Consider the following 13,054-nt stretch of genomic DNA (forward strand, 5'->3'; position numbering starts at 1 on the left):
TATTAAGCAGCCTATTTCTTTTAATTTCTGCAAACTTTTTTATGCGGTTTTAAGTTAATTTTAACTTGTTGTTTTGGTTTTATGCGATTTTAGAAAATTACGGAACTTATCCCTACTTTTTCAATGCAAGTAAAGTCTTTTTTTATGCGAATTTTTTATATGCGCTTTTCTGTAGAACGTATCCACCGCATAAAACGAGACCTTACAGTACTGTAATTTGTGAGACAGCAAGCAAAAGAAAATCTAATACAGTGGATGATTGGTTAATAAACAATCCATTCAAAGACAATGTTCCCTACTGTTAACCGATTATTGATTTACCATAGATTTTTATGAGAATTTGATTAATTTGTTCTAGAGACCCCAAAAAATAAATAAAAAATTATATAATTTCTTACTATGTTTATTTACATGTAATCACAAACTAAAAGCAATCTCTCCATTTTTTAATGGATGGCAAATCTTTGTTTCTCAGATGTGATTTTCATTACTCCTTTATCTGCTTGAGTCTTTTTGATTATATCTTTCTTAGCTAAGATTGTGCCTACTATAGACCTGTTGAAGCCATACTGTCTACATCAGACCTCTTCTAGACCCTCTCTACCTTGGCTATTATTTCTTGTTTGGTTTCTATGGTTGAGCATAGTCCTTGGCACACCACTCTTTTTAAGCACCATAATATTATCAGTTTTTTTATATGAAAGTTCAAAAAAGCACTAACAAAAATTCAAAGCACAGAAATAAACTAGTGCAAAAAAGGTTGTATATACAACTGTGAAAGTCTTGTTCCATAAACCATTCATAGATGCCAGTAAAAATATAATTTTACAAATATTAAATGCAGTGTTGCTTCTTGTGTTTGTTCAGTGAAGTGTTCATTATCCGAACATGTGTCTGTTGTCCAAACATAAATATCTTTCATAAAATTGTTTGTTAGCCAATCACCCACTGTACTAAGTTTAAATTTTGCAAGTAACACTAAATTAACCTTTAACTCTCAACACCATTCTTACATTTCCAGCAAAGATATTTATTAATACTGTAACACAAACATTTTCAGCATATTTCATAAGCCTGCATCAGGTTTCACACTCTAGTTTCAATTTGATAACATTTGAAATTGCAGAAACATTTATATTATTAATAAATGTCTTTGCTAGAAATGTTTAATAAAAAAGAACAAAAATAACTTAATTTTAATCATTTAATACTTAAAAACAGCCAATTAATTCTGATACAATGGCTTATGAAAATCTATATCCATTACTAAATGTGTAATATTTTTGTCTTTCTAAAGCCAAAAACTTTGTAAAATTAATAATGTAATAAGTTAACATTTGAAATAATTATATAAAACACACAATAAAAGATATATAAATAAAACCAAAATATGCAAAGCTTTCTTTAAAAATTTTTGTTTTACAAAGTTCAAAAATATTTTATATTCATAATAATGAAAATATTAATATTCATTTAATTTTAGATGAACTTACCCTATTTTTTTTATTGGGTACATTTCCCATCAAATTATTAACCATGGCTTTAGTTACAGGATCTTCTTCAGTATTTCTGTTTAAATAATGTAACACCAACCATTTTAAAATAAATAAATTATTCTGAAATAAATGAAATATATGTATATAATTAATGAGAGAGTTAGAATTGGAGTCAGAGATTTAAAACTTGAAAAGTTGGAATGACATTTTGTATAGGGTTTGTATAGTTCTACTTTTGTTAAATATACTATAAAGATAATTCTAGCTTGATAAAATTCTGGTTGTGGCAAATCAACGATCTTGAAATTAATTACAGGGATAGAAAATCCAAAATCTGGAACCATTTTTATAAATGATAGGTTAGTTGCAAGCAATAAAACATCAATTGCCATAGAGCATAGAAATATCAGATTGATTTTCCAGCATTCTGCATTATTTCCTCACAAAACAGTAGTAGAAAATATAACTTTTGCTATTCACGGCTTCTCCAAGAAAGAAAAGCACCTCGTTGCATTGGAAATTCTGAAGCTACTCAATATAGAAAAATATGAAAATATGTACCCTAATGCTTTGTCCAGAGGGCAGCAACAATTAGTTGCAATAGCAAGAGTGATGGCACAAAATCCTGATGTTGTGTTGCTCAATGAACCATTTTCTAACTTAGATATACTACTAAAGTGCTGAATAAGGCAACTTATACTATCCCTTTTCAGAAGTAAAAATATCCCTGTGTTGATGGTCACGTTAATACTTCTTGAAATTGTGATGAATATCACGATCCACAAGAAGCATTAAAGATTGCAGATTTTATCTACATAATGAAAAATGGTAAAATTATTCAATCAGGGATCTCTAGTGATATATATCATAGACCAAAAGATGACACGTTAACAAAATTCTTTAGTGAGTTCTCTTTTACCCCACAGTTAAGCGAAGAGCTCCCTTTTAACGGCACATTCGATAAAAGGAAATAACTTAGCCTGAAGCCGTTACAAGATAGATTAAAAAATCTTGATTTACAATTAAATAAAAGTGATATAATCTATATTTCACTTGGCTTCAGTCAAGTTTTAATATTCAAAGGCCAATATTTAAATGGAGGTGAAAATGAGTTTAGGACCATGGCAATTATTTCTAGTTTTAATGATAATCTTAGTTCTATTTGGTGCAGGCAGGCTACCACAAGTTATGGGTGATTTAGGAAAAGGCACTAAAAATCTAAAACAAGAGCTTAAGGACTCAGATAAATTATAATCCAATGAACCAGATTGTTAGCGTCTTCATATTTCGTGACACGCACTGAAGTGCATGTTGTTTGTTTAAAAACTTAGTCAGGCTAAAGAGATAAAGCATTGATATGAATGAATGTTGAAATAACTATATTAGTTAGCAAAAGATTTAAAGGGTAATTATGCAAAAAAGTGAGAAACTGGCTAAAAATAAAAAATTAGCTTCTGATATTCTAAGAGAGGTTGCAGATACGAGTAGTGATAAAGAAAATAAGAGAAATATATATATATATATATACACATACATAACAATTAAAAAGTATACTTATAATTTATAGACTTCAAAGCCATAGATTTAAATATAATAACAAAAATAAGATAAATACAGCAGAAGTTTGTTAATCTTATACCCTACTAGCTTACCCGTCGCGCATTGCTGCGATCTCAGAAGAAACGAAATGCAAGCAAACTCGTAATGATAAAATTAAATTTTCATTTTATCATTTTTATTGAAACTTATTATTATTATTCATTTTCATCGGGAAAACATTTCAAAGTGTCGTTTCAATTCTATTTATTTATTGGAGTGCTTGTGGATACACGATATTTTTTGTTTTTCCGTCTGGTGCGTACACGAATAAATCGGAAGGTTTTTCGACGCGTGAGCCGGCCACATACAGTTGTCCATGCGAGAAGCACGGATTCTCCAAATTTAGCCCACACACTTGCAGCGATTGTCAAAAGCGCGATATTCCCCATTTATATATATATTTTTTAATCCTTTATAATTTTAATTATTTAATTGCTCCTTCCTCTCTTCCTTGGCATGTTGTGAAATTTCTGATAGTTGGATAATAAACCGTTTTATTGTAATTTGTCTTTTTAAATTATTTTGAGTCGATATTAAAATTTGGAAAAGGGGGGATACCTAGATCGGTAAAATACGCGAATTTCTTCCTACAACTTCGGTTGTTGTTCGGGGTACAGTTAAGGTTTTAGAAGTTCGAGCGAATACATAATTAGCAAAAAAAAAAGTTGAAATAAAGTGATTAAACAAAAATTATTACAAATATCGTAAATAACAAATGCATATATAGAGATATTTTTTGAAAGGGGGAAATGGTCTTCACAATTTGAAATCGATCTAACACACTGTGCGCGAATGCTCGTGTAAATGCGCGCCATCTATCGTAGGATAAATGTACTTCGCGGGAGTGTATTAAAAAATTAAAAAAACTTTCCAAAGTTTTATGGCAATCGTACTATGCCACAAACCTTCGCCAGAGTATATTAAACAACTTTCCAAAGTTTCACAGCAATCGGATAAACGGTGTGGTAATGCATGAAGGACATAGGACACACACACAGACATACATTCATTTTTATATATATAGATAATTCAGAATGTCCAGTAACCACACCCTCTGAAAAGAGCTGATAATCCAACATGCTATCAAAATTCCATAGATCAAAATTTGTTCAGGCACAATTCATCCAGCACAAGTAAGTGAACTTTTTTCTAGTTCTAATTACAATATTTTAGTTCTTTGTTACTTAGGAATGCCTTAAATGAAAACAATCTTTCAGCAGAAAAAAGTTTGGTTAATGGAGTGTTAGGACAGTCATAGATATAATGTACAATGAGAGAAGAAAACCCCTCAATTTAAAATAACAATCTTGGTTAAATCTGACAACTATATAGAATTGACATTAAATGAAGGTTTCACAATTTTTTTACTGTATCCAGATGAAAAGATATACAGATTTTTCAAGAAGACAATTCCTGGTATCAACTGCTTAGGTTCTCACAATCTACACATTTCAGAGGTTAATCTATATATATATATATATATAGACGTGTGTCCCTATATTTCACTTTTTAGACAAAACTACACATCACACATGAATGATGTTTGTAAGTGGTAGTAGCCCCAAGTCTCCATTCGTGCACTGTGGGGTGGTTGCGTCTCAATAGCTATAAGGGTGCGGGAGATATGGGCTTGAAAGTGGAAGATTTTCTATTTCGATTTTAAAAATGTTCAAACCATTTTAAATTCGAATTTGTATTGGCTCGATTATAGGACGATTATAAATGTTCCAGAAAATTGATCAAATTGAAAATACAGTAGACCTCCCCCTATAAAACAGGTTCCTATAATTATGATTCCTATAAGACAGCGAAAAAATTGCAACAATATCCATAAAAAACGGTAAAAAACTCCTATAATTACATAAAACGTCATTGGGCAGCCAAACTACTTTCCGCGCCATCAAGCGCCATTCTACGGAGTAATTACTATCGTCTGTACAGTATTATATATAAATTATATATAAATTAGGTACTGTACATATAATTTTATATTAATTATATATAAATTAGGTACTGTATATATAATTATATATTAACTTAATTTATTGTAACTTTATTATAATTAATAATTTCCGCCGTCTAGCGTGGCGCCACGCTACGGAGATTTTTACGCTAACTATCGTCTGTCAGTATGTAAATTAGGTACCGTAAGTCTAATACAGTACTGTAATTTTATACATTTCTTGTGAAAGAAACATTTCTTATTCAACGGCGATAAAAATTATTTATATTAATGATGTCTCCAAAGTTCAGCGAAGTTTTCGCAGAAAAATAACATCAGAAATCGCGGCCGCTGTTTGCTGAGCTGTTCTGCGACGAAAACAAGCTTGAGCAATGACGATGTTGAATGGTGCACACTCGGTAAGTAATTCTACAATTTTTTGTTTATAGCGTAGTTTATACAAATTATTTCCAAAAAAATATACATATTTTGGAAATGTTGAGTCGGATTAGTCTAGAATCGATTAATTTTATGGAAGAAAACCTTTCAAACAGCTGTAGTCCGTAAACTTCACACGTGTCGGGCTGTGATTGAAGGACTCGTAAGAAATCAGATTACTAAAGAATGGAACGTATCTACTGTCTTATGGGGGGGGTCGACTGTAGTTCATTTGACTGGACGTAAAAATTCTCTAATTAGTCTGGAAACGGGGACCTAATTCTTGCATTCTGTGAAAACGGGTAAGATTGGCTATAATGTAATTATCTTAATCTTCACTATTGTTACTTTTTGCCCAGCGAAGCGGGTCCTTGCAGCTAGTGTTAAATAAAATTAACAACAACATAAAGTCAAAAACTGTTGCAGGATCCTACATTGCTCTTAGCAGAGTAAAGAAAATCAAAGATTTAATAGTTGATCCATCATTTAACATGTTAAAAATAAACAATATAGCAAAAATGAATCAAGTCATTGAGAGAGAATCTTTCTTAAACAAGCAATTATTTATTGTGACGTCATCACAATGCCAGGCTGCAATTTTTAATATTTTAAATTTATTTCATTTAAAGTATATGCTCTCCACCGCAAATTAATACTGTAGTGTATTGCCCCTGTACAACATTAGCAACAGAGTTGTGCCAGTCATCTATAACTGCTTTCAGGGGAAAAGTTTTGAATTGAAATAACGTGACTTCTGGTTTGTAACAAAAGTTCATTTATAGTTAATTGAGGCCAACCGTCTCTAAGGTTTCCATATCTGGTCTCGTCTTTCATCTAACTCCATTCTCGAGATCAAGGAAAGACAGACAGACGGATGACATTGGGAATTTATAGGTCCACAATTTTTTTTTCAAATTGCAACCCAACAAATTGTAATTTTGAATTTGTATCTTCTTCAATGATTTTCAATTAATAAAATTGTTCTCACATTTTTATAATGAAGTTCAAACTTTAATATCCTGCATTCATCTAGTATTAAAAAATCCAGTTTCTTAACTTTCTTGGCAACATTTAAAACTGTTATGATATTTTTTATTAAAAACTTTTTATATTATTATTATTATTATTATGTTGGGTTTTGTGAGTTATATTCGGTTCACACCGGTGGCTGTATACTATGCCGGACCAGAGTCAAGGCGTAGCAACCAAAACAAAACTAAAATTAAATAAGTGTGTCAGTGTGTGTGTCTGTATTCAGGAATTTCCTAACAATGTGGCATGTATTCAATATAGTGGCCTTCTGTAGTGTGATGTATGTATCTCTACTCAATTGTAATGTTCCTAGGCTTTTGTGTAGTATGTGTGGTATCACACCTGTACAGGAGAGAACGACAGGTACAATAAGCACCCTATCCATCCTCCACAGATGCCTTATTTCCTGGGCGAGTTCTGTGTACTTGCTAATTTTTTCAGTGCATGTGTTTTGTACATTGTGAGTGTTTGGAATGGCTATGTCTATAATGTATGTGATTTTATTGTGTTTGTCAATGAGTGTGATGTCTGGTCTGTTGTGGTAAATTGTTTTATCTGTGATTATGGCTCTGTCGTAGTACATTTTGTGCGTGTTGTTTTCCAATACTGTCTGTGGAATATACTTGTAGTATGGTTCGTGGATGTCTGCCAATTTGTGTTTCTTTGCAAGCTCTTGGTGTATTATATTTGCTACTTGATTGTGTCTATGTAAGTAATCTGTCTGTGCCAAGAGCTTGCAACCAGAAGTGATGTGTTGTATAGTTTCTGGCATGATGTGACATTTTCTGCATGTGTCATTTGTGAGTGTTGTATCTTTGAGTATGTGTTTTCTGTAGTTTTTAGTATTTATGACCTGATCCTGTATGGCAATCATGAATCCTTCCGTCTCCCCAAAGAGGCATCCCCGATCTAACCAGCTGTTTGACGCAGTTTTGTCAACAAAATCCTGGGCCAGGTCGTAAGGATGCCTGCCATGGAGAGCCTTTTGAGCCCATGATTGCTTAATGTTGTCTATGCTTTTTATATGTTGTGTCATGTCTGTATGTTGTGAGTGTAAGTTTAATGGTGTGTTATTTGAGTCTGCTAGAGTTACTGCTTTATGTAACTGTGATGTTTCTTGTTTCTTGTAGAAAAACTCTCGCAGTGACTGTATTTGTTTGTAGTGAAGGTTAACTATGTCAATCAGGCCACGTCCGCCTTCTTTACGTGGAAGGGTTAATCTTTCTGTGGCGGATTTAGGATGATGTTGTTTATGCTTAGTAAGTGTTGTTCTTGTTTTCCTTTGGAGTTGCTCGAGATCTGTGTGAGTCCAATGTATAACTCCAAAAGAGTATGTGAGTACTGGGATGACATATGTGTTTATTGCTTTAACTGTGTGTTTTGCATTTAACTGTGTTCTGAGAATAGCATTTAACCTACTTTGGTATTCTTTAATTAATCTTTGATGCATTTAAATATGTTCTGTTAGTTTGGCCTGTTGGAATCCTAAATACTTGTAGAGCTTGCCCTCTTCCATGGATTCAATAATGTCCCCATTTCCAAGTGCAAAATCTTCTTTCTTCAGGACTCCTTTTTCTATGTGAAGCGTTTTGCATTTGTTTACGCCAAACTACATTTGTATGTCTTTAGTGTATGAATGTGTGATTTGTAGGAGTTGCTGAAGCTGTTTTTGTGTGGATGTATAAAGTTTTATGTCGTCATGTACATGAGATGTGCCAGTGTAAACTGTGTTGTTTTTTCATGTCTGATATTGTAGCCATAATGCATGTTGTTTAACATGTTGGATTATAGGTTCAGGGCTAGGCAGAACCAGAGAGGACTCAAGGAATCTCCTTGAAAAATTCCTTGCCTAATGAATATTTCGTTTGTTTGTATGGAAGTGTTACTAACCCTGAGATGCAGTGTTGTTCTCCAGTGCTGCATAGTGTTTTGGAAGAATGCAATGAGTGATGGATGTATTTTGTACATGTGTAGAGCCAACTGTGTGGAACGCTGTTGAATGCTTTTCTGCAGTCTATATATGCCATGTGTATGTTTCTGTGTGTATGTGTGCTTGCCATAGAACAGGGGAGCCAACAGTTTTTGCCCCCGGGCTGAATTGGAAAGAAAACTTTTTCCACGGGCCGAACCAGAGGCTGCCCTAAGAAGATTCTGAGGTGGTGCGAGATCTCATTGTGGTAACCAACTTCGCGTTGAATTTTCATCTATGTTAAGCCTAACAAATTTTTTAAAATAATAATCGTTGCTATTGTATCGTTAAAAATTATTTTAAAATTATTTTATTGCTCACAAAACAAACAACCATTCATAATTTAAAAATTTAGTCTCGTTTAAATACTGGCCCCCTTCAATGGTCGAGCTGTGTTGCCAGCTAAAACATGCAAAAATTTAACAAAAATAATATTAAAGTAGCCAAGACATAGCCAAATATTGTAGCGCCACATCCCTAGTGGACATTTAAAATTTGCCAACTAGAACGGTCGGTTAACCAATGTGACGGTTAATCGGGGGTCAGATAATCAATGCTCTACTGTACTTAATTATTTCCCTTTTTTAAACAAACTGATTAGGAGAGTTGCTAACAGTAATAATCTACAAATAGTATACTGACATAATCCAACAATCTACAGAATGTTAAGAAACGATAAGAAAAAAGAAAAGCGAAATAATTTACCAGGAGTATATTCTATACCTATAAAGGATCAGCATTTCAACTCTGATCTTGTTTACGATGATGCAACTACACATCAGTTAAAGCAAAGACTCAATGAACACAAATACTCTGTGAGTAAGAACATGGATAGCACAATGCTCGCAGCATTTGCCAAACAGCAGGAGGTCAAGGTATACTGGAATCAAGCCTCAATTATTAGAGCCACAAATTCCAAACAAGCAGTGAAGCATCTTGAAAAAATTGAGATACACAAGGCTCATATAAGCAAGGGATGCATTAATCATAGAGATGCAGAAGGGTTATCTTATGCCTGGAAATTTTTTTACAGTAATGCAGATTAATACAATGTAATCAACATATATTTCCCCATTTGCGGCTTTATTTTTATGTTATTTGTAAGTTATTTATAGATAATCCAAAGACGCAAGTCAGATGAACTGCGCATGCATGTTTTGGATTCTATTTAATTTGTATTTCATGCATTCCATTTTAATGTTCTTTTTTAATATTAATCCAACTGAACATGGCCATTAAAAAAATGGTTGAAAACGTTTTTGTCATATTAAACATTTTTATTGCTGGATGGTTAAAGGTGTTATTTATATTATTTTTGGGACATCACAAAACAAGAATTTTGTGTTTAATACTTTATGTAACTTAAATATTGTAAAAACAATTATATAACATTGTAATATGCTATAAATAAATAATAATAACCAATCACATTGTTAAGAAATAATTAATATTTAAAAAAATAAAAACATATAGATTATCTATATTTTTGGTATAAACTGTATCTTTTGTGTTTATTAATTTTTTAAAAACTTTAGCAAAGATCTAATGATTTTACATTTAATGGCAAATGAGCATTAAATTGTTATGCTTAATAAATAACTAAGTGTTTTCTCTCAATAGCATTAAACAAGAATAAACAGGAAGTCTAGCCTTCAATAAGTTTTTATAAACATTTTTCTTTTATATTGTTTCCTTGTTTTAAGAAAATTTTTATAGAAAAGAATTTTTCCTTTGTTTTATTTTAAAGAAAATTATGCCATCCAACACATTTAAAGGAATTAACAACTTATAATTAAATAAATATTTTCATTTTACCAATGTTACTAAACTGCGATTTCTGAAAAAATAATTAATTTAATTAAATAATTTTAAATATTCAAATACATACCGTGAATTTTTTTGTTCAGCCTCTGCTTTTGAAAAGCCAGGTGGTAGACCTCTAGACATTTCATTTTTGAAAGAATTTTGTTGGAACTGATTATCATTACTTGGTTCTGTCAAGGCTGAATTATTATTATTGGTTTTTTTTTCAACAGATGAATTTGACATCATATTTATATATTTAGTGTTACCAATAAGAGATGGAGGAGGAGGAGGTGGAGGTGGAGGAGGGGGAGGAGGAGGAGGAGAATTAGCAGTTGAAGTTACAAACTTTTGTCCTGTTCCTTTACCGAAATTGGAATAATTTTGTTTATTTGATTTATGATCTGCAAGATGATATGAAAAATTTGGATACGAAAAAGAATTATTTGCTGACTGACCACTCTGAGATGATGGACGAACTTGTTGCTGATACATTATGACATCTATGAAAAAATTGAAATGAATTTTTTAATTACTGAAAAAATTTGATAAAATAAATTACTTTACTAAATTATCATTAAACATTATGGTTGTTTGATAAAATTTAACAATAAATATACTACTATATATCAGTTTTTCAACTTTGTCAATTGTTTTAATTTTATTAACTAATTTAAATATATTTAACATAAACAAAATCTAAAATAAATGACCTCTAGGAATGGATTAATTTAATAAATTGATAGCAAAATAAATAGCAAAAAGAAAAAATATTTTAAGACATTTTATAATTAATACTTGTAAATTATAAAATTTTGCAAAACTGTAAATAAATAATAAACAAATGAATTTGAAACCATGATTAATAAATGCATTGTAGCAATGATGTGAGAGCATTTACTGAAAATAATTTGATAAAGTGCTTTCAACAAAGCTGCTTGAAAAAGGCTAGTCTAAAAATTTTGTGAGACCTTAAATGACCCATCAGTCTTTCAGTTTCCAAATGCAAAGCTATTGAAGCATTTAATTGTAAGAAAGAGAAAAAAATAATTTTTTTTTATCTTGTAACATTCTCATCTATTATATTTTAAATTAAGATTTGTATTATTGTAAATAAGCAATTTGAATCAAACTCAATCATAAATGTGTATTTAATTATATAAAACCAATGGCTAGGAAATAAACTTTTAAAATTTGATTCTTAATTCATTGCTATTGACACACGGCTCACGTATTTGAAAAATCTAAGTGACTTATACAACATGGAATTCATATAAAACAGAATTATCAACAGTGTTATAGGGGTCTACTATATTTATTCAAACATACTCTACTTAATTATAAAAAACGGTATTGATTAGAAGTGACACAACACTTATACAAAACTATAAAATAAAAATAAGCTAATCAGTACTTATCAGTTTGTATTTTTTTTATTAAGCCATGCACTTTTAAAGGTAATTAACTTTTGAAAATATTTCCAAAAATTCAAACGAAATAATAAAAATAACTTTTAAAGTCAAACTAAAATTTAAAATGAACTTGCTTGTGTTTCTTAGTGTAACATATAAAATATTTAAGCTTTTATTTATTTTTACAGGGTGGGTTAAAGTGTACCTAGATAATCCCAATGACAACACTTCAGACTGTTTGTGCTCCTGGCGGACTCCTCCCGGAGGAGAGCCGCCGGCAGGCCGCCCATTGTTTAACATCACTAGTTATTGATCCATGGTAGTTCTTGAACAAAAGAAAAAAAAGGAAACGTCTACTAAAAATATAGTTAACCAAACTAAACCAACCTAACTGAAGCACCGCCATTAGGGTTACCTAGGTACATTTTAACCACCAGGTGTACTGTGGTGGCATTTCAAATTACACAAAATAATTTTTTTACACTGGCACCAATTTGTAGTAAATAAATCAGTTCGGCCTAGGTCAAACTAGTTAAGCTTAAAGTATTTAGGCCAAACTAGATTATCCTAGGATAAACTAGTTTGGCCTAGGACAAACTAGTTTGGCCCGAAATCAGGTTTGGCCGGTAACATATACATACATGCATGCATACAGTATTTCTGAAATTTTAATTTAAATATAACAATATCATATCCTTCATTACATATAATATACGGTGGGTGATCAGTTAATGAACAGTTTGGACTGCAAACAAACCGGACAATGAATACAGGTAGGCCTCCTACAACCAGAGGCGCCGCTAGCTGTTTGAACGCCCGTGTGCAATACCGATTATGCCGCCCCCTGTTTAACTACGACTACCAACGCTGAGCTTGCCAGTAAGGCTCTTTAGTGTTGGCTCATAAGGGTGTGAAAAAAGAAAAAAAATACTTTATAAAGAAAAAATATTTATTATTACTAAGTTATTTTTGTTTACTTCAGTGTAAAACCATATAAATATTTATTTACAGAAATTTAACTCTTCTTGCCTTTATGTTTGCGAAATCTGCTACAGTAGAGCCTCGAAAACGCGGCCTAATGTGGACTGAAGGGTAACCGAGTTTGTGAAAATGCCGTGTTATCGGGAATGGGGTTAAAAAAAATAAGTATGAGTGTTTCCTCAGAAAATACTGTACTGTACTTGTATGTATTGTTTACTTGAGAATACAACAGAGAACAAACTGCCCAAATACCCTTAAACAAAGGAAAAGTACGTCCTTTATGAAGGCATAGAGCCTTTACTAGATGAAAATGAAAATTAATGAATACACTTTGTACAGTAATTTACCTGATAAGACAGACCTCAGAAAAATACTTTATGAG

At 31.7% G+C, this 13,054-nt stretch overlaps 1 protein-coding gene across 3 annotated transcripts in view; it reads right to left on the reverse strand.

The window, feature by feature from the left end:
- The window catches only part of LOC111625504 (zinc finger protein 346-like), a 52,776-nt gene that overhangs the window by 20,977 nt on the left and 18,745 nt on the right, over nucleotides 1-13,054 (reverse strand). For 2 of the 3 annotated variants that reach the window (XR_002756741.1, XM_023368655.1), the window contains exons 2-3: nucleotides 10,365-10,782; nucleotides 1,494-1,569 (exon numbers count right to left, since the gene is read on the reverse strand). Coding sequence is in view for 2 of the 3 variants with exons in the window: in XM_023368655.1 (XP_023224423.1) it covers nucleotides 1,494-1,569; nucleotides 10,365-10,774 (486 nt within the window). In the remaining variant the exon portion in view is untranslated. The remainder of the gene's footprint in view (nucleotides 1-1,493; nucleotides 1,570-10,364; nucleotides 10,783-13,054) is intronic. The other variant, XM_023368656.1, reaches the window with a different exon arrangement.

This window comes from Centruroides sculpturatus, unplaced genomic scaffold (genome assembly GCF_000671375.1).
Source record: "Centruroides sculpturatus isolate CEXI.00-Female unplaced genomic scaffold, Cexi_2.0 scaffold105, whole genome shotgun sequence".
Lineage (NCBI taxonomy): Eukaryota > Metazoa > Arthropoda > Arachnida > Scorpiones > Buthidae > Centruroides > Centruroides sculpturatus.